General features: G+C 43.8%; 1 protein-coding gene across 1 annotated transcript in view; it reads left to right on the top strand.

The window, feature by feature from the left end:
* Positions 1 to 2,870: 2,870 nt before the first annotated feature.
* LOC108925326 (connector enhancer of kinase suppressor of ras 2-like) overlaps positions 2,871 to 26,914 on the top strand; it is a 146,121-nt gene continuing 122,077 nt past the window's right edge. The window contains exon 1 of the mRNA XM_018737163.2: positions 2,871 to 2,934. Within this exon, the coding sequence (XP_018592679.2) occupies positions 2,871 to 2,934 (64 nt within the window). The remainder of the gene's footprint in view (positions 2,935 to 26,914) is intronic.

Raw genomic sequence — 26,914 nt, 5'->3', positions numbered from 1 at the left:
ATTTGCAGACCTCCTGAACACTGCTAGGATGGGGCACCACTCCTGATGTTCACTGAGCTACACACACACACTGTCTGAAACCGCTTGTCCCAAGCAGGGTCACGGCAAACTGGACCCCAACCCGACAACGCAGGGCGTAAGGCCGGAGGGGGAGGGGACACACCCAGGACGGGACGCCAGTCCGTCGCAAGGCACCCCAAGCGGGACTCGAACCCCAGACCCACCAGAGAGCAGGACCCGGTCCAACCCACTGCACCACCTGTTTGTCTATAACTTTATTTATTTTATTTATTTATTTTTAGAGGGGACGCGGTGGCGCAGTGGGTTGGACCGGGTCCTGCTTTCTGGTGGGTCTGGGGTTCAAGTCCCGCTTGGGGTGTCTTGTGACGGACTGGCGTCCCGTCCTGGGTGTGTCCCCTCCGGCCTTATGCCCTGTGTTGCCGGGTTAGGCTCCGGTTCCCCGTGACCCCGTATAGGACAAGCGGCTCTGAACGTGTGTGCGTATTTATTTTTATTTTTATAGAGCACTCTTCTCACACAGTGACACAGAACGCTTTAACACAGGCATACAGCAAGAAAAACTGATACAAACAAAGAAGACAACTCAACTGAATAGTATTGCTGATATTTATTGGTTCACCCTCATGCCTGACAAGGTGTTGTGCCGCTGATGTATTGCATCTCTGAATACCAACTTTACATACTTGAACTTCCAGCTACATATGCTTTGAATTTAGAAATGAAAGAAAGAGAAAGCCAGCCAATGTCAACAACTGCTTGTCCTGAGCAGGGTCGCAGTGAGCCAGAGCCTATTCTGAAAACACAATGTGCAAGGCTGAAGGGAGATGGGAAACACCCTGGATGGGACGCCAGTCCATCGCAGGGCACCTCAAGCAGGACTCGAACTCCAGACCCGCCACACAGCGGGCACCAGCCAAACCTGCTGCACCACCACACCTCCCCAAAAAATGTAAAAAATCCTTTTATACTGAGTGCAGCAATTACAAACACACACTTTCTGAACCGCTCATCCCATACAGGGGTTGCAGGGAACCGGAGCCTACCCGGTAACGCAGGGCATAAGGGGCACACCCAGAACGGGACGCCAGTCCGCCACAAGGCAACCTAAGCAGGACTCGAACCCCAGACCCACTAGAGAGCAGGACCCGGTCCAACCCACTGCGTCACCACCGCCCCCTGCAGCAATTACAACTCCAAGTAAACTCTGAAGTCAGTGTGTCTAATTAGCAAAAATTAAAAAGATGAACGGTTGTTGAAAATTAATGGATGGATGGATGGATGGATGGATGGATAAAAGAGCTATGTGCAGAAAAACATAAACGCGTAAGCATGACGTCATAAAATGAACATTGCTTTTAACAGCAGGGGTCGCTGTCACTTGTTTGAAGCGCGCTTTCTCTTCGTATGTAAAGGTAAAATAACAGCTGTTGTCATTTTATGCTGTCAGTTGAGAGGTATCAGCAATATGCTATATCCAACAGAATGTAACTGTGAAGTGATGGCAACGACTCCATATTTAGGAACAATATCCAACATCTGCTTTAGGTTCCGAGCAATCTAACAGTGAAATCCCCAGAAGAGTCTTTTTTTCTGTCGGAATGCCTCGCTACTACTCCTCGTGTTATGAACGTAGGGAGTTACGGTTTTTTGAAAATGCAGACATACCCCACATTAGTTGAAGAATCAGTGTTTTTATTAGTTCTTTTTTAATACAAACGATATGAAATTAATTTAACTCAGACCGAATCAGAATTAATTTATGTAATGAAATTTCTTGTTCAGACTTGTTAAAAATACCACATGCATGTTGTATATGCATCATTTACCATATAGTAAGTGATTTAAGTTAAAACAATGAGCATTGCTCATGCTACCATGTATGCCAGACGAACAACTTTCCAGTGATTTACTCCATGATGTAGCACGGTTTTCTTGCTGTAGCAGTTCAAGATGCTTTACTGTACAGCAGACATGGAATTCAAAACGGTAACCTTCAGAACCTTCAGAATATAAAGTCAAAACTTTCAGACGTGTAAGTTAAGTATTGCGGAGGTTTTTCAGCTTGTCCTTGTAAATCTTTCCTAAACAATTAAATATAATGTACATTGTAACATCGGGCAAAAAAAAAGAAAATCAACTTTTCCAAACTTAATAACTGTAATAAAATCATTTAATAAAAAAATTTCAGAGTTATTCGTTTGCTTTGTAATCTTGTTTTTCGCAAAAAGCTTCTTGGTTAGCGCTATAATGATTTATGGGTCCTAATTTTGTAAACAGCAGGTGGCGCAGTGGTTACGGCTGTAGCTTTACCACCTGCAAGATAGAATCCCTACTTCTGCTGTAGCGCCCTAGGTTAAGGCATTTAGCCTGAAACAGGGTGAAACAGAGTAACTTCTGCATGTTGCTTCGCGTTGAGCTGTCTCCCGCCCGTAGTGCGTGGTGATAATGTTGCGGCGGCCGCGGCTTGGGGGAGCGGGAGGGGGAGGATGGGAGGCGCTCCTTCACTGTATCACGGGGAGATATCGGCCAGAGCTGCTTGGGGGTAGTGGTGAGGAGTGAGCAGCGCACGAGAGAGACTGGAGAGAAAGCGCGTGTGTTCGCGCGCGCGCGCGTGTGTGTGTATGAGAGAGCTGTGCGTGCGCGTGTGAGTGCGCGCGCGCGTGGACTGCACCGCCGCATCCCCTTGCACGGACTCCACAACCAGCCATGCTTTGAAGTACCGTGTCCATTTTGGCACCGCTTTCGGCATACATGACATTTTTTAATTATAGTGTATTATTATTATTATCGTTATTTGGCGCTGTTAACTGAGAGTCGCGACGTTCGCTCTGCAGTTATCTGAGAAGATTATGGCACTGGTAATGGAACCTATAAGTAAGTGGACACCCAAGCAAGTTCTGGACTGGATGAAAGGTAATGTACTGTATTATATGTGTTGTGCTCAGCGGCGCGAGAGGTGTGTGTGACTCGCGTGCGGGTCGCAGGTCGGGGCTGCATGCTGTGGTACACCGCACTGGCCTTGGCTACGGTGATGCCCGTGGATCTGACGTAATTTATCGGGAAAAAAAAACGCGTGCGCTCCCGCATTAACGTGCCGTGCTTCTGGACTCCCACCGCCTCCCGTGTCTCTCGGTGCGAATCTGCCACTGCGGTGGGAATAAGTAGAAATAATAAGAAGAATGTTTTATTTCGTTGTTTGTGGTATTCAATCCTGCCAATGATACATTGATTAGGGAAGCCGACCGGGTGAATTAACTGATACAGTCTTGTCAAGCCAGTACTCATGCCCAGTGATTACGTTTTTTTTCATTCTTTTTGTGCTGTCTGTCATAGCCCCCCAATAAACACAAACATATACGCGCGCGCGCGCACAGCGCCCGGCGCTCCGTCTGAGTCCAGCTCCGGCTGAGTCCAGCACCATGGAGAGCGCTGATCGCGTTATCTACTCGAACACTGTAGCGGTTCCGATGCTTCAGGAACACTGTCATAAGCAGCCAGTAACGCCATATTTCATATTTCTTTTGTATATGCTCATTCGTGGTTTCTCCGTTATTCCTACACATGCGAAACTAACGGATTTTGCTGCACCTCACTGAAACAATTTCAACAGTACCGTTAACTGAAGTCATATTTCCTTATGTACTTGTATATCTGAAAAATAATACAGCGACACAGGAGCCCTATTTAAGACGTAATGTGTCGCTATTAATACGATGGAATTACTGTAATCTGTACTGGTGATGGAGACTGTGGTCGGCAAGAGCATGAAAAAACAGCAATTGCAAGATATTAAATCCCCCAGTTTCCCAGGATTGCTCTAATGATGTCATTTTGGTGTGGCAAACGATCATGACGTCATACACCTAAACCATAATTACTCGATTAATAAACAACAACATTAGGCAAAAATGCACCGTGTCGTGTGGGCTACCGGATGTTAGTCCGGAGGACAGTTATTTACTGTAAAATGTGACCAAGTACAGTGTGTCTTTTACACATCGGCCCAGAGCATGTAGTGAAATTGCCGTGTCATGTTGCTGGACCAACCGCTCTTATAAAATGATCAATGTTCTAAATTCAGATGACACTTTAGTCCAAGGCCACTTAGATAAACAGACAGTATCTAAATAATTTAATCGTTTCTGCAGAAAGGTATTCTTACCAGACCTATACAGGGTTGATTGCGGTAACAGAGGGAATCGAACCTGGAGCCGTCGGATTCCTCGTATAGAGCTGAACTGTGCACTCTCTATGTTAATGTTCCTTAGGTGTGTTCATTTCGCATGCAACATTCAAATTGAAATCACCCGAACGGACATGCATTTTACTTTTTAAGACTGACCAGAAATTTTTAAATATTATTATTATTATTATTATTATTATTATTATTATTATCAATAACAAAAACAATAATGAAGAAGCTGATATGATGTCAAACTTTTGTTTCACCAAATTACAACCTTTGGACGTTTATAAGGTCAGTTAGAACTTAAGCGGACGTTTGCGGATGCAAAATGAACTGTAACACGTCGTTCGGGAACTTTGCATGCTGACAACATTTTGATTTGAAATCCGTTTATTCATCGATTGGAACTGGTATCCTGTGTAACGGTTGAACGGCTTTCACTGGACACGTGATCGAAGACCAGGCGCTCCGCCCACAAGCACGCGCGGTCATCCGATGACTTTATGCAGGGAGGGTGAGGTTTTCTTGCACTAACTCACAATTCCTCTCACAGCTGCTGTCGAGAGATTTGTGCAAAGGGTTCATTCACATAATGCTGAGAAACAAATATATTCGTAAATGGAGTCACGTGGAAATTACGTGGGAATTAAAATATCCATCCATCCATCCATCCATCCATCCATCCATCATCAATAACCACTTGTCCAATGCTTGTCAGACACCTCTTTGGAAGTACAGGGCATGAGGCTGTATACCCTGGACATCCTAGTGCAGACACACACACACACACACACACACACACACACAGAAACATGCCCACCAGAGGAAATTTAGAACCACCAGTCACCAATTCACATACCTCTGGACTGTGGGAGGAAACCATGGCACCCCAAGGAAACAGGTAAACACAGGGAGACCATACCAACTCCACAGGGACTGAAGCAGATTCGAACCCATGTCTGAACCTACAGCACAGAAAATTTGAGGCAGTAGGATTGCCTGATGCATTAACTAAAATATGCGTGCATTTACATTAAGTCACCTCATCTTAATAACATACTGTATATACATTTACATTTATTCTGCAGACGCTTTTCTCCAAAGCAACGTACATCTCATAGAAAATACAATTTGTGCATTACATTAGGAGAAAGAGACATAGCTGCAGATGTGTGACTCTTAAATACAGGTAGTTTCCTTCACCATATGCACCGACGTTCATCACACAAGTAGCTGCATAAAACTTTACCAGAACATCAATGATTCCTAATCACTTTCCCAGTAATTTTTTTTTTTTTACATACATATAAAGATTTACGTTACATTGCAGGAGTTGCTCTGTAAAGGATTGATTCGAGTATGATTGTGAACACGTATACCTTACATGAACTTAAGAGATCATGGGTGAAGTGAGTTCGGAAGAAATGAGTTTTAAGATCCTTCATAAATGTAGACAAAGATTTAACAGTTCAATATTCAAAATTTTATCAAAGTTGATTAATTATGGAACGCATTGCCATTCCAGTATTTTACTTATATGAACATCCACTCCTCCAGTTTTATTAGGTCTCGATTTAACTTGGGAAATTGTACCATAAACCACCCCTTTATTCATTCAGATTCAGTAACTGCTTATCCTGAGCTGGGTCATGATGAACTGGAACCAATCTGGGAAGCACTGTGTGTGAGGCTAAATTCTACAATTTAGAGTCACAAATTTAAAAGAACTGCTTGACTTTGGGAGGAAACCCAAGCAGATACAGGAAAAATATACAAACTCCACAGACAGAGTGGGATCAAAACCACATTCTCTTGCACCACGCAGGTGCTATGAGGCAACAGCACTACTGGATGCACCACCATGGCACCCCCACCCCTCCATGTAGATTTGAATACTAATGGTGAGAGGGGTTAATGCTATAATTTAATGAGCAAGGTCCCACTTCACCTGTATTATATTGGTTACTGTACACTCTTAAATTAATTTTTATTGCATGCTGACAAATTCAACCATGAAATTATTTTGGCAACAGTGGTGCAATGTCTTCACATAATCTCAAAACATATTGCCTGCTCCCACTTGAACAGTGAAACGTGAACATGTATGTTGGTCCAGCTAACAATCCAGGCCCTTTGCCCATATCGTAAACATGACTTTAAATACGGAGATAATGTTGTAGCAGTTACTGTGGGTTTTTCAGTGGTCAAACTGAGTTTATAAACCAAAACAGTGTTTGTTACTATAATACAATAGTGACCAGTCATGTCCTACTGTATAAGAGTTGTAACATTCAGGCTTTTTTTTTCAGTTTAGATGTTTTAAGTCATAGTCTGGATAGAAGATAGGATCACCAGGCCCAATCGGTAGGTTATGTTAACATGGAAAAGCCTTTATGACTCCTTTTCGTCATTCGGTGAGTGGAACACTATATTCTGAATCTTGGGTCCCTCAAGGTGTGCCATAATTTCATAATTAACACAGACACGTGACCAGTTAAATAATTTGGTAAAAATAATCTGTGGAAGGAAAGTCCGATAGCAGATGATCTGTATAAGCATGTGCAGTGAAAGATGGACAACTGTCAAAATGTCAAAACTCATTTCTGATAGACTAAAACTTTATCTCAATTATTTCAACACAAAATACACACATGCTGGCCGAAACAGCTTGTCCCGATGAACTGGAGCCTAACCTGGCAATGCAGGGCGTAAGGTCAAAGGGGTGGACTCACCCAGGATGGGACGCCAGGCCGTCGCAAGGCACCCCAAGCAGGACTCGAACCCCAGACCTGCCAGAGAGCAGGACCCGGCCAAGCCCGCCTCACCACTGTACCATCGCACCCCCGTAACACAAAAATGGTTTTTAATATTTACATTTTGCTGCCCCAATTTCAGCTGGATAAATGAGAAGAATCAGCAGACCTGAAGATCATTGTCAGCGTTCTCATTTGCGTAACTGATTAGCCGAATATTAGTTTTAATTGCAAGATGAACTGATGTAACTGCTGTTTATAAATGATGGCAAAATATGCGGTTTGGAACTGTGGCTTTATCAAGTGAGAGAGAGAGAGAGAGAGAGAGAGAAAGAGAAAGAGCTGAAATCTATGCACAAAAATAAGATGAGAAATGCTAAGCATTTGGCTGTCCACCACACTCCTGCTATTTGTTTATCTCAGACTAGAGGATGGAGGGTTGTCTGATGGCCCTCTGCACAGACCCTAAATTTTCTGGGTGAAAGCTGGTACAAAAATCATTAACAATAACAGTGTAAAAATGATTGAGATGTTCCTGCACAAAAAATGTATAATTCATTGTTCAGCAAATAACACCAATTGCAATGCTCAGAATTAAAGTGTATACCGAGGAATATTATCTGTACCATAATTTACTCCTGTTCATTGAACTAGTGCCAAACAGGGGTCGAGTACAATAATAATTACTAAAATTATTTGGTAAAGCTTAACACACTTCTGCTGGTTCACATTTACTAATATTTTGGAATAGTATAAACCCATTTAACACATTTAAATCCATACCATTGTCTGACTCTGTAAACTTTTTGTTGCTTATCTTGTGTCTGAGCACCATCTGAGAATGAACATACAGTAATTCCTGCTGGAGTGCAGGACACAAGAGGGACAAACAGTGTAAGCTGTGGTTATGTTCTTCATCTAACAGGATATTAATATACAGGCAGTCCTTGACTTATGACATATACGACTTAAGACGACCCAGACTAATGATGGCCATTTCTGTATAACCATTTTACATGATTTTGTAGGCCTGACATTTGGTTGTAATGTCAAAGGAAGACAATATCTGCTGTACAATAACATTGTCTGGCTGCACCATATCTGTTATTGTTTGGGTGTCTAATAGTGACAATGTTTTCTTTAAAAAACTTTTAATCCGTGATTCCTTTTAAGTTACCTTTTATTTACAATGGCTAGCAAGCAAAAAAGTGTTCTGGTGGTGCTGAAAAGAAAAAGAAAAAGATTTGTAAGTGAACATGAAAATGGTAATGTGAAATGAAAATACTGTAATTTATTTATATTATGTTTATTCTATATTAGTATTAACAACACTAAATATAATGTGTGAAATTAATGAAAAAATACAACAAAGCCCTATTATACAATGTGGTGTATATGCATGTTAATTGTTTATATATGCTTATTATTCATGTAATACGGTATACAAGATTTGCAGTTTATGACAAAGCAGACTTATGACACAATTGTCAGAACTCAATCCTACCTTAAGTTGAGGACCCCGTGTATATGGAAAGACTAAGAACCTTACTCCGCTATAATGGTCGATACTGAAGATAAAAGAAAATGAGATCTTTTAATTTATCATTATGCTTCATAATTTTGAATAAGTTCAAAACAAATTAGATTTAAATTCCAAATGTGTTGCACTGGCACCCAGGAGATAACAGTGGGAGACAGTAAGTGCTGGTGTGTGGCTAGGCCTGGAAGTGGCTGGCGCTGTTGCTGTGGCATGAAAGCAGAGTGGGGCTGCTAAACGAGATCTACAGGATGCTCTCATGAGGCACGCTCATTCATAGGGAACTGTTGTGATGGACTTAATATTCCTGGGCTTTGGTGGGATGGCAGGGTTGCGTCTCCAGTGGGTGGTGAATAACAGAACCCACCCCCCCCACCAGGAACATTCAATTAGGAGCCAGCGTGGTGTGACGGAAACAAGCCTCTTTCCGAAAAATTAAGCTGTATTTTTTGCAACTCCTGTGGTGTTGAGGCACAGTGGGTCCTTCGGCTTCCGCAGGAGCCCGACTTTCGGTTAGAGCTGAGTGGAGGGTGGGGGACTGGGGGAACGGGAGCCACTCTTCATTCACCAGTACTTGTGAGCACAGCAATGTGAGCCATGTGAGCAGGAACCCAGGCACACATCGATCAATAGAACCTTTGAAATCCCCGCTGGGCACAAAATAGGGTCCCACTGCACTCGCACCCATTCCACTTTCTTCAAAAAGGAACTGACTGCAATCATTTTGCTGATAGAAAGACATGTAATTACCATAATACTAGTTTCTTTAAGAAGTTTTTGATTAGCTAAGTTTCTTCACAGGCTCTTGGTTCGAGTGAATGAGCACAACACAAGTGACTTTCACCTTTTTAATGTGTGCAAGATGTCTGAGTGAGAATATGACCCTCAGGGACTCACTCCCATGTGCACCACAGGTCTCACTCATCACAAAGCCCATGTGATTGCTTGTTTTTTGTCGATGAGAAAATGACTACATTCTCACCAGTAAATCTAGCCTCATCAGCCTAAGGAAGGTTTATCATATATTGTCAAGAGAGCTGAGCAAATCCAAAATTATTCACTGTTACACATATTAGCTGTACTTGTAAAAGAAAATGATTGATATGTTTAGTCAATCTTGATGTGGCAATAACACTGAGGATGTATGATGGAATATTTAACTCCTTTATTGTCTTTAGGATCTTCTTACTGTTCTATGTGCTTGATTTAATGGAGGAGTTCATATAGTCCGTGTGTCTCTGTAGGTGGGCGTTTGCGTGCAGTGTGACCAACCATGCCATTCAATGATCCTACATTACATTAAAGTGTGTACTGTGTTTCGCCATGCTCTCCCAGTTCCTCACCAGTGAAGCAAATTAGGTCGTTAACAGAACCCAGTAAAACCTACCTCCTGTGAAATGTCATTAATCTTTACTGTTCCGTTGGGATCTCTTACATTGTGCTCTCAGCATTTAGGCCCTTTATTTTTTGTGCAATATAATTGTCCAAAGTGGTCATTAATCTGTATGCACTACTTGTGCAGCACAGAGCTGTTGGGGGTCAGGAGAGGTAGTATTAAATTCAGGATGCAGTGCAATGCAGATGATATTAAAATATCAAAGGATAAATTCCCTTGAATAATGCCCGAGGAATCACAGATTTATATTTATATTCTAGGGAAATAACCTTAAATTCAGTGGTTTCACACAGATGCATCCAATATCCAAGATTTTAAGAGGATCTCGAATCATCCTTGTGGAATTATAATTTGTAGTCTGTGCGGCATTAAATTTACTGGACTTTGCTAATTAATCATTTTCCTCCTGCACTCTACTGCTGAAAAAGGTAATGACTGTTGAAAGTTGTAGTGTTTCAGTAATTGCTGTGCTTCTATTTCATCATTTTATTTCTTTTGGAAGACATAGGAAATACACCCTACATAATGGGGTTAATTAGTTCCGTGAAATCACCCCATTTGGTGAATTCATTGTGGGAGTTCAGCATAACCATTTTTCATCAGAAAAGAATGGTTGTCTTTGATTCTGAAATTATTCTGGAAAGAAAAATGTGTTAAATAAAATAAATTAACATGACCCTAGTCCCAAAGAAATCTCCTGTTTCAATGCTCTTGACCAGGATACTTACTCTGAATTCCGGTAAAATTGATCCAGCAATATACATACACATACGTACACTGTCTGAAGCTGCTTGTCCAGAGCGGGATCACGGCGAGCTAGAACCTAATCCGGCAGCATAGGGTGTAAGGCTGGAGGAGGAGGGGGAGGGGACACACCCCAAGACAGGAGGCCAGTCCGTCACAAGGCACCCCAAGCGAGACTTGAACCCCAGACCTGCCAGAGAGCAGGATCCACCGTGCCTCCGTGATCCAGCCCTATAGAAGTGGAAATTACTTTATGTAGCTTAACATTGTAAGTTGTTTTGTAGAAAACTGCAAGCTAAGTGAAATACTAATAATAATAATAATAATAATTTACTTATTGAGCAGACAATTTTCTCCAAAGTGACATCCAATGAACTCTATGTAGTGTTACCAGACCACACACCTTATTCACCAAGGTGACTTGCATTGCTGGATACACTACTTACAATGGGTCACTCATCCATAAATCAGTGGAACTCTGTCACTCACACACTATGGGTGAACCTGAACAGCATCTATTTGGACTGTGGGAGGAAACCAGACCACGCAGAGGAAACCCCTGCAGACACAGGGAGAACATGCAAACTCCATACAGACTGAGTGAGAATCAAACTAATGCCCTCTCACACCACCCAGGCACTGTGAGATAGCAGCGCTACTTGCTGTACCACCATGCCACCCGTAATCATAGTAGCATTGAATATGCTGTTTTAGTTGTGCATGACACTGATGTCAGCTGATGTCTGTGGCTGGCTAAGACTTTCAGTGCCAGTAAATTGCTCTCCATTTTTGTCTTATGCTAAACATAAAGTTTCTATACGTATTTGAATAAACTTAAATGTGTTGTAATTTTCTTAAATGTGTTCATTGAGTATCTATTCTATGTATCTTTTGCTTTTGTGCTGAATGGCTGCTATGAACTGATAATAGGGTTGGGAGTAGTGGAAATTATAATGTGAGGGTAACTTGGCCTGGTAGTCCTGTCTTTTATGTGTTTGTGCAGCAAGTGATAGGCAACAAACTAGGTTTACTTGAGTCACATATCTGCAGCTATGTCTCTTTCTCCTAATGTAATGCATAAATTGTACTTTTGCTGAGACATACATGGCTTTGCACAAAAGCATCTGCTAAATTAATAAATGTAAATGTATGGAAGTAGAATGACCATGTAAAGGACAGAAATGCTGCTGTACTAAGGAAAAAAATCTATGCACAGATATTGCCAAGTTGTTTAAGATGTTTTTTGTTGCATGGGACCCCATTATGTAAGGGGTGGGTGTATGAAGCTTTGTGTATGTTTCACTGAATTTTCTAGGTGCTTCCCCTAAGGTTCCTGATATTTTCCCTAGTGGATGCAGAAATAAGTATAAACAATTTCATGGCTTGAGAAAATTGTCAGGGTTTTGTTTCAGTTTTGTACATTTTGTTTTCCAGCAGCCTATACGCTTGAGGTCTGACATCCCCTTGGCACACCCCGTGCACTGTAAGATGTAGATGCCATGGTGACATTTGGCGGGGGGGGGGCAATAACTTAGGGATCAGAGTCAAGTTATTGACTTTCATGTGAAAGGCATCTTGAAGAGCTGCATCAGACGAGACTCTTTGATATCTTGACTGCTGATACATACCGCATAGGGAAAAAGTAGTACATTATCCCAACCCCCTCCACTTGGTTATAGTCCCTGTAGAGTGCATAGAAGTGTGCTGTCTCGTGGATCGATGCGACTCCATGTGCCATCAGCTGGGATTCAGCAGGGTTTAGCATTCCAGTTCTTGGCTGTTTTGCAGTTGGAGCGTTGGGAAGACTAGAGAAAACAATGCAATCGGAGAACAGATAGTTTTCACAAAACTGATCTCATTCTGCTAATTCTGCCTCTAGCTGAGGACTTGTTTTTGGCAATCTATGACCCCCCTTTCCAAGCAACACTTGGACTGTTGTTTTTTTCTGTTTTCTTTTTCTCACAGTCTCTCAGACTCTCATTTATGGATGCCAGTGTTCACACTGAAAATTGCACTTTAATGAAAGGAGTTATTGTAATAGTTGTCCACAATTTTCATAAGGTGAAACCTTGAGCAAAGTATGTATCTTGTATCACTCCAGTAAAGTAATTTGGGTGTATAAATGGTCACCTGTATAAAAACATCAAGTAAGCAACACAAAATAATATTAAATATTATCAATAATAACTGAGTATTCCGAGTATTTTGAAATTTACTGTATTCCTTACTTTTCCACATGCCCAGTTGTTATTGTATACTTTCTTATCAGTGTCATGTTAGACCACAAGGACAGAGTCATCGCTGGTGTTTATTAAGGCGTTGAAACCAAAAGGGCAGGCAGAGATGAAGTCCAAACACAGGCAGAGGTCACTGATGTGCATGATGTGTATGAGGGGAAAACCAGAGTAAAGTTCCGAGAGACAATGCCAAAGGTCCAAAAAGCCAGGAAAGCAGGTCTGAAGGGTACAAGGGAGGAGCAGGAAGACAAAGAGCAGGGGCAAACAGGAAACAAGGAAAAGAGAAGCACGGTAAGTAATTGCCAGGGCTGCGGTGGCTCGAATGAAGTTCCACGGTCCGATGTGTCCAAGCAGCGCTTTTATGCCGCTTCTCCCTGACGCGCTGCAGGTATGCTCTCCCCGTCCGATGTTGAGAGCGTGACAATCAGGTATTTTTGTAAATATATAGTACAATGCTATACTGAATGTTAATTGTGCAGTGCATAATATTTTTGTACAGTACTGACATGTATTCACTCATTTTACCATGATCGTCCCAGGCTACTCCATGGTCTTGTCATGCAGTGCTCATCCTTCTGAATTTGTACTCAGGCCCTCTGAATGTCATAATGTATGTCTGCATTTATCTTCCACTGTATGAACAAATATATTCATGTCCCCCCCCCCAACTGTCTCTAACAAGTGGGACAAACAAATATGTGCCACCTGCCAGCAATGTTTAGGGACACATTTTAGTTCATAGCAAACCCAGTGGAGGGACTTACCAGGGTTTTACACTTTTTAACTGTATGTGGAGCTAATCCTAGACCTTGGACTGGTTTCACACCTGCAACAACTAGTAAGATTTCTGTACTTGGGCTACATGCATCATTACCCTTTTTGTAAACCTTAAAGTTCTTCACGGAACACCTAGGCCTGTCTTTTTATGTATGGTGGCAGAGGATGGAATAAATTTTACATTTACATTTCTTTGTTTAGCAAATGATTTTGGACTTATGATTAATACTACATATTATTTAGCTGACACCTATATCCAATATGATTTACAATACTAGATACACTGAATTTCCTACAGTCATTCACTCATCTAGACAGCTGAGTAATTTAACACACATATGTACATACTCACTATGGGCAATAAAGAGCCCCCATTCCTCCGGAAGCACATATATTTGGGCTGTGGGAGGAAACCAGAGCACCCAGAGGAAACCCATACAACCCATACAGGCCAAGAACAAGCAAATTCCACACAGACCGAGTGGGCATGAAACTCATGTCCAGTCACATGATCCAGATACTATGAGACACCTGTGTTACCTTCTAACAGTGGTTAGAACCACTGCCTTTTGGGTTCCAGGTCTCAAGTTCAAATCCATCCTTGTGCTGTTGTGCTCTTGATGAAGGAACTTACCCTAAATTTATACAGTAAAAAGTTCTCAGATGTATAAATTGGTAAATATCTGTAAGTTGCTTTGGAGAAAAGTGTTAGGTGAACAAAAAGTAAATATTGTCATATTGGTTCTGTGATATCTGTAAATTTGGTGTACAGACATATACTTACATTTACATTTTCTCCAAAGCGATATACATCTCATATGTGTGCATTGGTGCATCCAGCAAAGCCAAACACATGTCAAATGTTTTGTTTTCTTTCTAGATATTTCATAATCAATTTCAGCACGAAATTCTTGGTGTCCTTTAAGTCTCTTCATTGTTTGCTGACTCAGTGGATGGTGGTTGTCTTTGTCTTCCTGTTGTCTTCAAGCTCTTTGTTCCCTTCTATCGTTAATGTTCACGGCTCACTCCTGTGCTGTTATTTGAGCAGTGCACACAGAATGCTGCATCATTTGCACAGTTGGGCTGAATTCCTTTCTCTCCAAAAGGTGAAAGAGCAGACAGCTAACTGTAGTATTTCTTCAACGTAATGTATTATTCCAGTGTTCACTCTGTCATATCGAATTCGTTGTGAGTTACTAATTTTTAAAGAAATGTTCTTCATTCAGGGGGATGCGGTGGCGCAGTGGGTTGGACCGCAGTCCTGCTCTCTGGTGGGTCTGGGGTTCGAGTCCCACTTGGGGTGCCTTGCGATGGACTGGCGTCCCGTCCTGGGTGTGTCCCCTCCCCCTCCGGCCGTACACCCTGTGTTACCGGGTAGGCTCCGGTTCCCCGTGACCCCGTATGGGACAAGCGGTTCTGAAAATGTGTGTGTGTGTGTTCTTCATTCATTCTTTTCACTGATTTCACCAGTCTTTGGAAATTTTAAGCAGTGGCAAAGAATAAGTAAACTGCAGACACTTAGGAATAAAAGATTTATTGAGCTTTATCTAATGGATTTGAAGCCTTCACAGTTTTCCCAAACTCAAGTCCAGGAGGCCACTGGTGAGCTTCGTCAAAAGGTCTTGTATTCATAGCTCTGTTTTAACATCATCTCCCTCCCTTTCTTACCATGTACTCCTGTCCACAGCAAGTCATACAGAAATACAAACTCCTGATATATGATTATGAAAACCTCTCTGTAGAACTTTGACCAAACAACCATCTGGTCAACTTTACCTTAAAGGTAACCTTGATATTGCTGCTCCAGAAATTACATTTATTCTACTCTAGATGCACATGTTAATCAGTGCATTTTTTCATATTTCTTGCAGATATTACATCAGTGTTGCAATTTTACATTTGCAACAAATGAAAACTTATAAGACGTAACTTTACACGGTAAGTGTGGTACGTCTGTAAATTGGCATTCAATTTGTTAATCACCTGGCAGACTGCAATTGTGCTAAAGAGATGGTAAAGATAATGACGTTGATCACAATTTTGATGATGCTGATGTAGATGTGGCAATGCCACAGAAAGACAGAGAGAGCTGATGTGTGGGTGTGTTAGCGAGAAAAGTGTTGTTCCCAGAAGTGACGATGGTGTTACCCAGAGTATTTTTTGTGAAAAACATCTCAGATTCCTGTTTACATTAAAAAAGTGCTTTACTTATCCATTCGCAGTATGCTTCTTGTCTTTTCCTTTTGTACCTTTTAAACACACTCGGTTGATATACTGCGATAACACAAGAACATGAGAGGGATATCTGAGGAGAGACATTTTAGATAGGAAATGGTCAGGGTTTCTTCATTTACAGTAGTTTCCATCTGCTCTTCTGCATGAGGAAGTCGTGGTGCTGTAGAATACCTAAACATTCATAATTAAAAAGGCACAGAGGCATAAAAAACAATAACATGTTTCTTTTTCATTTGTTTTTGTACTTTCTGTGTAAGTAACATTCAAATGAAGTGTTTAGGTAACCATGTTAGAAGCAGAGTTTATATTTGGTAAGCAGTTTATGTAGTATCCTGCACCCTGGAAGTTAACAAAATGGATAGGAGACAAGGTTATTCTTAAGTATTTCTGGGGTACATCAAAAATAAAAAGCAGTACATAATATAAAAGTATAAATCCACATCCAAGTGGCACTGATTGATGTCGCTGTCATGTGTGTCTGAGGAATGGAGTTGCTTACATTTCATTTAGAAAAATATAAAAAATTAAAAATAAAACAATTAATCAGTCACACATTAGAACGTTGCCTGTCAGGAGTAAATTATTGCTGATAATTCAGTTTTTTAAGAATGGCTTGCCTGTTGGTCTCCAGGCAACCGTTGTCAAGGAACCAAGCCTACTGAATTAAAGCAAGTCAGATTAATGTGGAAGCCTTCTGAACAGGAAAAGCACTTATATATATATATAAAAAAAAACATTGTTTACTTCTTTACTTGAAGCAAGTGCTCATATTTACGTTTTCCACTTCTTTACAAATCATCCTCTGGTCTAAATGTGCAGGTGGGACCCTGTATGGTAGAACTCTGCTGCAGATGTTCAGTAGAATAAGCCTTCCGTGAGACAGTCAGGAAGGTCAAAAAAAACTCACAAGGGCTTTGGTTTTGGAAAACTGCACTGTGGAACTGTCAAAAGAAAGCAGAAAATTACATTATTGAAATACACACACACTTTCAGAACCGCTCGTCCCATACGGGGTCACGGGGAACCGGAGCCTACCCGGTAACACAGGGCGTAAGGCCGGAGGGGGAGGGGACACACCCAGGACGGGACGCCAGTCCATCGCAAGGCACCCCAAGCGGGACTTGAACCCCAGACCCACCGGAAAGCAGGACTGTGGTCCAACCCACTGCGCCACCACGCCCCTTCATTATTGAAATATAATTTTGAAATTCTTTTTTGTCTTGGTAGTCTCGCACATTTGCACTGATTAACTGAAACAAACGTGGTTAAATGAGCAGTTACTTCCTGTGGGTTTCTGGTGGCAACCTCGACTATGTTCTTCTTCAGGAGTACCCTTCCTATTTCTAGGCGACTTTTTGTTCCACTTCACTCTTGTGTGCCTAACCACTGACATGATGATTCAAAGATAATGAAACAATACCATTCTGAAAAACAAGTTGAAATGTCAGTCATGAGTACTGCACTAGGAGTTCCGGCTTTAGTAGATTTCTGCCTTACTGCCAAAGTCCATCATGCTCAACTTGGGAGCTCAGAAGAGCAGATTTGAAGCCTGCAGTTTGCAGTTTTGAATTTGTGCCCAACCATCACTTGCTCATGGTGAGCAATGACAGATTTGGTATTGTAGGGCAAATACCTCAGCCATGATCAGCTGTGCATTACGCTGCTGTACTACAATGTGTCTGAGAAACCCTCTCTGGTGATGCATTGAGCAAGAAAGCTGGTGCTTTTGGAGCTGCTGTGCTGTAGCTCTAGGGCACATATATGCATATTAATAATGAAGAAAGAGTCCTCATATTACTAATGTTGGAGTTACACATTTTTCAGGAAGAACAAACATTTTTCAGGTTACTCAGTCAGTTTTACTAACCACTTGTCCTGATCAGGGTCACAGTGGTCTATGTCCTGTTCTGGAATCACTAGGCTCAAGGCTAGGAGCATACAGCCTAGACAGGACACCAGTTTATTGCAGTGTACATAGCTACACACACTCACTCATTCATTCACACAATGGTTTTGGTGCATTTTCCTTCCAGCTATCTGTTTACAAGAACACCAACAATTGCTCTGTAATAAATAAACACACACATACTGGCTGAAACCGCTCATCCCAACCAGGGTCGTGGCAAACCAGAGCCAAACCTGGAAACACAGGGTGTAAAGTGGGAGGGAGAGACACACCCAGGGCAGGGTGCCAGTCCATCACAAGGCACCCCGCCTTAACTCCAAAGTAGACAATTTTAATATTGCTTCAAGTAATAAAAGATTATTAAAAAATTCCTGCGATGGATGGTCGTCCTTTCTACAGTGTTCACTGCCTCATACCCTATGTTTCCAAGATAGGCTGTGGAGCACAGTGACACCACACAGAATAAACAGCCCTGTGAAAAATTAAAATTAAAAAATATCTTACAGCAAATTAAGCAAAGGTCATTAAAGCACATCATTTGCATTAGGAGGTTACAATTTAGTTACATTTTGGAAGAAACATGATCATGCTTCCAGATTTCAGGCTCATAGATGTAGAACTCTTTAAAGAATATATCTCCTCAGTTTTTAACTGATATGACTGCACTTCAAGTACAGTGGCACATTTACTGCATGATGTGCAGCAAACAGATCTGGAGATTTGAAACTTGGTACTTCACTTGTTCTCTGAAACTTGTGAATATTAAGAAAACAAATACAGTCATTTCTGCTATTGTTGCACAGAGTGGTCTGGACAACGGAGCATGGACCCAGTTGCGGGATCTTTTATTGCCAAAGTACAGAGGATAAAGCAATATTCATGGTTGGGGACAGGCGTGGTTCAATCCAATGTACAAACGTTGTTCAGGAGGAGAATCCGAGGACTTTGTTGACAAAGTGAGTGAGGGTCAATGCTGTGGAAGACTGGAAATAAGGACAAGGAGACGGGCGAGGGAACAAGGAGGGAGATTCAAGGAGAAGGACAAGTAAGACAAGGTTATATCATGAGTGCAGGAGGGATGATGGGTTCAAAGATATTCTGCAACCAGGGAGCAATAGTGTGGCTTCCTTTATACTGCACTCTGCTGATTATGGCCAGGTGCTGGTTTCAAGGGTGAGGTTGTGGGTGTGACAGTACACTCTCACTGCCCTGTGACTCCGAGAAGGGGTAAGGCCCCAGAGACAAGGTGCTGGCTGGTATGGATGGGTCCTATGGAAATCGGAAAGGGTGAAGGATATCATGAGAAGGGACCCAGCACCATTCCTCAGGCCCATACCCTCCCAATCCACCAGGTCGTGCAGCCCCACTCACGCCAGGGCCCTATCTACCTGCAATGGAGGAGGTGGTGTTGTTCCCTGAGAAGCATGAAGGAGTGAGGCCCAGTAGGGCTTGAGGAGAGACACATGGAAAATGGGGCAAATATGCAACTGTGGGGGCAATTGAAACTGGTAGGTCACTGGGTTGATATGCCTGCGGACCTTGATGGGACCTATGTATTGGGGACTGAGTTTCTTATGGGAGCTTCAACTTAATGTCCCTTGTGGATAACTATACCCTCCGCACAGGCTGGATGAATAGGGTGCAATGATGTTGGTCTGCCTGCTCCTTGTACCAGTAGCTGCTCTGTCAGAGGTGCTCCTGTACCGTCTGCCATACCTCCATAGCTCTGGAACCACATGTCCATGGCTGGCATGCTGCTAGGACCAGGGTGCCATGGGAACAGGGGAGGTTGGAAGCCTAAAATGCATTGAAATGGGAACAGTCCTGTGGATGAGTGGGGCAGTGAGTTGTGCCCATATTCTGCCCAGGGCAGAAGATGCAACCACTGGTGATGCTTCTGACAACAGTAGCTCCTGAGAAAGTGGCCTAAGTCCTAGGTGAGTCTTTCTACCTGGCCATTCACCTGGGGATGATATCCCAAAGTAAGGCTGATATCCTGCCAGAAGGCTTTCCACACTCTGGACATGAACTGGGCTCTCTGATCAGAACATATATACTTTGGCAGACCATAAAGGTGAAAGACTTGGTTGAACAGTCTCCACTGTTTCTAGAGTGGTAGGGAGTTGAGGCAAGGAGATCAGGCGGCACACCTTGGAAAAGTGGTCGATGATAACCAAAATGACAGTGTTGCCTTCAAAAGAAAAGCAGGTCTGTGAGAAAGTCAACTGCCACATGTGACCACGGTATAGAGGGGACCGGGAGGGGCTCCAGTAATCTGGCTGGCTTCTGGCTTGGAGTTTCTGGCCTATGTACATACTGTGCATGCGCAGGCTGGCTTATTGGCTGGCCCTGGCTCCTCCTCCTGGGCTGTCTTGAGGTCCTGCAGAAACTGGCACTGTAGAGGGGCGACGAAAAATGTAGCAGGCAAGACAGGTTCACGGGAGGTAGTGATTGGGTCCTTGTCATGGATGTGGGATAAGATGTCAGCTTGGTGTTCTTTGTAGCAGGTTGGTACTAGACTATGAATTAAAAGCGGCTATAGAAAAGTGCCTAGCGTGCTTGGTGAGTGTTAAGTTTGCAAGCTGTCCACAAAATACTCTAAATTCCGACAATCCATGAGAATTAGAAATGGGTGAGCGGCCCCCTCAAGTTAATACCTCCATTCCTCCAAGGCCAGCTTAATAGTCAGTAGTTCGCGATTCCCTATGTCATAATTACACTCTGCGGGCGACAATTTACGTGAGAAATGAGCGCAGGGTGGAGTTTTGGTGGGGCTCCCTGTCTTTGAAAAAGTACTGCTCTGACCCTGACAACTGAGGCATCCACTTCCACCACAAATGGAAGTGTGGGGTCAGGATATTAGAGTATCGGAGCTGTTCTGAATCTTTCTTTGAACACCCAAAAGGCCTCCAGTGCCTCAGGGGACCAACCCAGTTGGGTACCCTTTCCCTGTAGCAGGGAAGAGAGGGGGGCTGCTACAGAGCTTAAACTTAGTGATAAAAGTTGGAACACCCCATAAACTGCCGAAGAGCCTTGACTGAGGTTGGTTGGGGCCAGTCTAACACTGCCTGGACATTCTTGGGGTCCATGGCCACTCCATCTGAGCTCAGAATGAACCCGAGGAAGGAGACCTGTGTCTGGGGAAAGAGGTATTTTTCCCCTTTTACAAAGAGGTCAACAACTGCTGCAGCACCTGCCGGACATGTTGGGTGTGCTGTTCCATTGTGCCTGAATATACTGGGGTATCATCTAGGTAAACCAGCACACATTCATTTACCAGATTCCCTAATACGTGATTTATAAAGGCCTGAAAGATCAAGGGCATGTTAGCAAGGCCGAACGGCATGACCATATATTCATAATGGCCTAAGGAAGTGCTTAACGCAGTCTTCTATTTGTCCCCCTCCCTTATCCTAATTAAGTTATACGTGCTTCGCAGATCCATCTTAGTAAATACCTGCACACCGTGGACCTGTTCCAGTACTGCTGTAATGAGGAGCAAGGGATGGGATACTTTTTGGTGATAGCATTAAGACTGCGATAATTGATAGAAGGACGTAATCCCCAGTCCTTCTTTCCAATAAAAAAGAACTCTGCCGAGGCTGGTGAGGTTGAGGGCTGGACTATGCTGGAGGCCATAGCATCAGACATGTATTCCTCCATGGCCTTCTGCTCAGAAAGAGACAAAGGATAAACCCTGCCCTGAAGGGGAGAGGTTCCCATAAGAGACCTGTCGCACAATCCCATGGCCGGTGTGGGGACAGGAGAGGCACCCTGCTCTTATTGAAGACCTCCATGAAGTCCTGGCACTCACATGTTACCTCAAGTCACTGGGCTGTTTTGGGGCTGTCTATGAAAGTAGCTCTAACAGAAGGGATAAATAGATTGCGGCACATTGTAATTCTCAAGAGACAAGTTCACTGGTGCCCCACAAAGAAAAACCAAATCATGTCAGGCCAGCCAGGTGTACCCCAGAATGATAGGGTTGTCAGGAGATTTAATGAGAAAAAATGTGATGTCTTCCTTATGACAGGCCCCTGCTTGCACCCGCAGCTGCTCTGGTGGCACTGCACCACCCCTGATCCCAGTGGTTGCCCGTTGAGAGCACTGACCCCCAACATTACGAAAACCCCCAGGTAGGAATGCTCTGAGCCTCGGTGAAGGCAACATCCTTGAAACCTCTAGCAGCACCAGAGTCCACAAAAACCTGCGCTGATAACTGGTTTGGCCCCATGAAAAAGTGATTGGCACTAACAGCTGCATGGCGGGCTGGAGAAGGTCACTAACGCAGGTCTCTAGGAAACAGTCAAGTGGGACAGGCGGCTTGGAAGTGTTCAGGGCTGCTTTCCCTAATTTGCAACAGTTCCGGGGGTCACAAAAGGGTCCGGACACTGACGGGTCCTGCCTAGGTTGCTGCGTTCACTCGCAAGCGAGATTGTGAATCAGGATCGCATTCTCAACAAACTGATTGACGACACAATCCTCTCCCCGTACGCGAACGCTCAGGTCGGGAGATCAAAACATTGCGGAAAATCGCCAGGAGAGCCATGGGATTCCACTCACTCTCTGCTGCCAGCATGTGAAACTTCAGAGCATACTCTACCATTGATTGGTTACCCTGCTGGATCTTCATCAGGCGATTATTGGCTGTTCATGCAGAGAGCAGGTAGTCAAAGACAGCCCCAAACTGTTTCTTAAAGCACTTGTAGGTGGTGGGGGTGCCACTTTTCCAGACGGCTGTAGCCCATTTGAGCATGGGTCTGGTCAGCAGGGACACAAGATAGGTCACCCTACTTTCATCTGTGTTGTATACATGTGGCAGGCTGGTGAAGACTAGCTCACACTGCAGAATAAATGCCTGGCATGTAGCAGAGGAGCCACTGTACCTCAGGGCGTGGCCAGTTTAGGGGACGACTGCAGATTACATCGGCTGTGGTGCAGGGGCGGCTGCTGCTTTGTCTAGTTCTATGGTCGTTTCCAGCTGGAGAACTTGCAGGGGCTCTTGCATGGTCACGGTCGATCATCTGCCCCAGGGTCTGCTTGTCGGAGCTGACCAGCACACTCTGTGCTGAGACGGCTGCCTGAAGGCTCTCGATCTCGACTGGGTCCATTTGTAGAGATGGCATCTTTGTAAAACCTCTCATTATGGAGCACAGGTTTGCCTCTCATTACCAGCACTCTTAGATACATTCACTTACTCATTTTTGGTAATAAAGAGATATTGTGAAAATAACAGTAAAACTGAAGAGAACCTCAATCAGCATTTACGAAACAAAGCATATTTGAGAACTGAGGCTTATATATGTTGTCATGTGTGTTGTCATCTGTACTCTATGGGCTGCTGTGTTCAGCTGTGTTACCTCAAGTTCAGGTCATTTACTTAATGATGCAAAATGTAAAAAATTCTGGGGACAAAATTTTGCTTCTAAGCCAATATAAGTTTTGCAATGTACTGACATCATTCACCTATTTACCAGTCATGTATGAGCTAGTTTATGTTATGAAAACTCACATAGTAGCAAAATGACTACACTTCATTCAACTATCTTTTTAAGTTCTTTTTCCAGACACCTCAGAAGTATGGCACTTTTTGCCATGGATACAGTCATAATAGCTCTACCTTGAGAATATTCTGATCTTTATATTACGACATTCACGTATTCACCACTACACATCTCCCTCCAACCTGTAACCCCAACTACTCTGCTCTCTTTTCAACCATAACCACTGACTTGCCTTCTCAGCTGCCTCAGACAGCTCCTTCACCGCAGCCTTTAATGAGCAGCCTCTAATATTGAACTCCCCAACAATGCTGTAGCTGATTTAGCCACAAACCTTCTTACACCTACATCTACCAGTCTCACATGAGCCCTCCATCCATGGTCCCTTGCCTCTGCCACCAAATCTGTATATTTTAACAGTTTCCGCTTGTATGCCTCCCCCATAGCATCCTCGAATGGCACTGTTAACTCTACAAAGAACACAATACGCTCACCCTCTGAATATAACACCATGTCTGGACCAGTGAAGTAACAGCAATGACCTGCAGAACCTCAAGCTGCTTTCCCACATCAGCCAACAGCTTCCAGTCCTGTGCATTACCCCACCTACCAGGGCACATCTGCCCTTGCACAGTGCTACTCTCTCCTGCCTGCACAAAACCAATTGCTTTAGCTAAACTGCCAACAGGCAAAGAATTCACAACTTGCCGCTTACTCTCAAACACACCTGCTAAACATCTAAGAACTTGATTATGGTGCCAAATGTAATGCCCCTGCCCAAAACTAACCTTACACACTAACAAATGTGCCTCAGCATCACCACACCGCTACACAACTTACAAGAACCATCGCCATCTGCCCATTGCTTAACATTCTGTGATGTTGGTAGCACGTCATAAATCGCTCCAACAATAAACTTAAGGCAATTCGCCTCCATCACCCACACATCTTGACAGCGTAACTTCCTCCTCTCCATGCCTTCCCAATTCACCCACTGACCTTGCTTAACTAATGCGACCACCTTTGCACGCCTCACCTCCTTTTCCTGCCCCCGGACCTGCTCAACAACCAACCGCCATCTGTCTACCTCCGGGGCAGCACTCCACAACCACCGTAAATGGCCAGAGCCAAACCCTGCCTTTCGTCTCTGCATGTGGCCAACCATGTCCAACAACATCAGCGCCCCTTTTGCACTCTGGACTGCATCTCTGGGGTTCCACCCCCAACCTGCCCTCACTGATGGCACCACCTTCCTCACAAGCTCATCTTTTGACTCCATTAGAGTCAGCTCCAAACCCACCTTTGCACACTTGTACTCCTCCACCAACTTGATACCGGCAGCTCCAACATGCCCTTACCATATAACGCTACACTACTTAAACAGCGTGGCACTCCCAGCCATCTTCTTATTGTCATACTAATAACCTGCTCGAGCTTCTCCACCTCCCAGACAGAAAACTCATATACCGTAAGTGGCCACCTAATATGTGGCAAGATCCCCAACTGCAGACACCACAACTTTAACTTTCCTGGGAGGAGGGATGCATCAATGCTCTTTATGCCTTCCACAACCACTTCCCTTAGTGCCACAATCTGCTCCTTATCACTTAACAAAGAACTATACCATCTCCCCAAACTCTTCACTGGCTTCTCCTGAACAGAAGGAATTACTTCCTCATCGATACAAAAGTTCTCTTGTACCACTTTCCCACCAATTGAGAGACTCCTCAATTTACTTAGCTTAACCTTCAGCTTAGTCCACTTCAAGTTCTCATTGAGCTTAGACAACAAACAACGTGTACAAGGAGCCGTTGCCATAACGGTTGTCATGTCATCCATATATGCTCTAATACGGGGTAGGCGTGTCCCATTCCACAGCCTCCCACCACCAAGAACCCATTTGGAAGCCCTTATAATAACTTCCATTGCCATTGTGAAAGCCAATGGAGAAATTGTACATCCAGCCATGATTCCAACCTACAATCAATACCAAGGCGTTGTATAGCTTTACATACTAAAACAAAACTGAATATCTGCAAAGTAGACTTTCACCAGCCTCGTAAGACTTCCAGGAACCTTAAAAAACCTGAATGCTTTCGACAGCAAACTGTGCGGAACTGACCCATATGCATTAGCTAAATCCAAGAACACTACACCGGCGATCTCTTTTCTCCTTTTTGGCAGACTGAATCTGATGCCAAATCATACTGGTGTACTCCAAGCACCCTGAGCATCCTGGAAGCCCCGCTTTCTGCACGAAGGTATCAATAAGCCTGTTGGCTTTCAAGTATGCTACCAACCTCGTTGCCACAACACTAAAGAAAATCTTCCCTTCAACATTGAGAAGACTAATAGGCCTAAACTGGCCTACCCCAACAGTTTCCTTTTCCTGAGGAAAAAAAATTCCACCTGCTCTCTGCCATGACTTGGGAATTACCCCCTTCTTCCACACAACAGCCATCAATCTCCAGAAAAATTTTAGTATACCTGGAGCACATTTAAACACCCGGTATGGTACCCCATTTGGGCCAGGTGCCGAAGAGGCCCTTGCTTGCCGCACCACATCTTGCACCTCTCCCCACCTCGGGGGGCACACATCCATCTCCCACTTTATCTCCCCTATGGGGGGGGTGTCTACAGGCAACTCTAGTCCACCATCATACTCTTCACCAGAGCACACCTCACGCAGATAACCATCCAGCTCCTGCTTTTCTATCCTTAACATCCCAGACTTCTCCTTACCAAACAGAGCCTTCACAAACTTGAAAGGCTCTCTGAAAAATGCCACCCCGGCCCACTCTTTCTTCCCCCTCCTCCTCCTCCTAAGAGCCTCCACCCTTCTTAATATAGCCAGTCTACTCTTTATACCTGCCTGCAAGACAATACCCTCCCTTTCTCCCTCCTCAGCTTGCCTCCATCGCCTTTTAAGCTGCCTTCTCTCCAGGACAAGCCTGTCTATTTTTACCTACCGCCTTGACTTCACAACACCCAGCTGCTCCTTCTTCCTCTCCTGCATTATCCCAAATCGCTCAACCCCATAGCTGTAAATAACATCCCCCAATCTATCCAACTTACTCTCTGCTGACCCCATCAACTTAATCAAGATACCAACTAAATCATTATCTACAGTATCCCATACCCCAGCTTCTCTACCTGCTGGCCACTTAACCTTTGGCTGTTGCCCCCATGTCTTTTCCTTCCCCAGTTTAACCCCTCCTGTCTGCACAACCTCACCTGTCTGTCTTTCACCATCCTGCAACCCAGTGCCCAGTACTCCTTCCTCAGCACCAAGGGTACTGATATCCTGCGGACTTTGATGTGAAACCTGCCGCTGGACTTCAACCGACTGACTTGAACTACTTCTCAAGAAGTAGTGATCAATGCGGGGCCCCTGCCCTCCCACATCCAGGTGCCTCCTCCTTCCCTGGTGAATCCTCAGGCCTCTTAGCGATGTCACCTTCCTCCACCCACAGACACAAATCTGCAGCTGCCTTCCATCACCATCCAAACTGGTTCCCCCCATGCAAAACATAATGAAAAAAGTCAGAGTGACTTCAGGTAAAAGCAAACAATCAGGCTTGGCATTTTATTCAGACAAAGGCGGACACCAAAATGTACAAC

The sequence above is a fragment of the Scleropages formosus genome, chromosome 13, assembly GCF_900964775.1.
Source record: "Scleropages formosus chromosome 13, fSclFor1.1, whole genome shotgun sequence".
NCBI classification, from domain to species: domain Eukaryota; kingdom Metazoa; phylum Chordata; class Actinopteri; order Osteoglossiformes; family Osteoglossidae; genus Scleropages; species Scleropages formosus.
The sequence above is the reverse complement of the archived record's forward strand: the minus strand, read 5'-3'. Positions and strand labels throughout refer to the sequence as shown.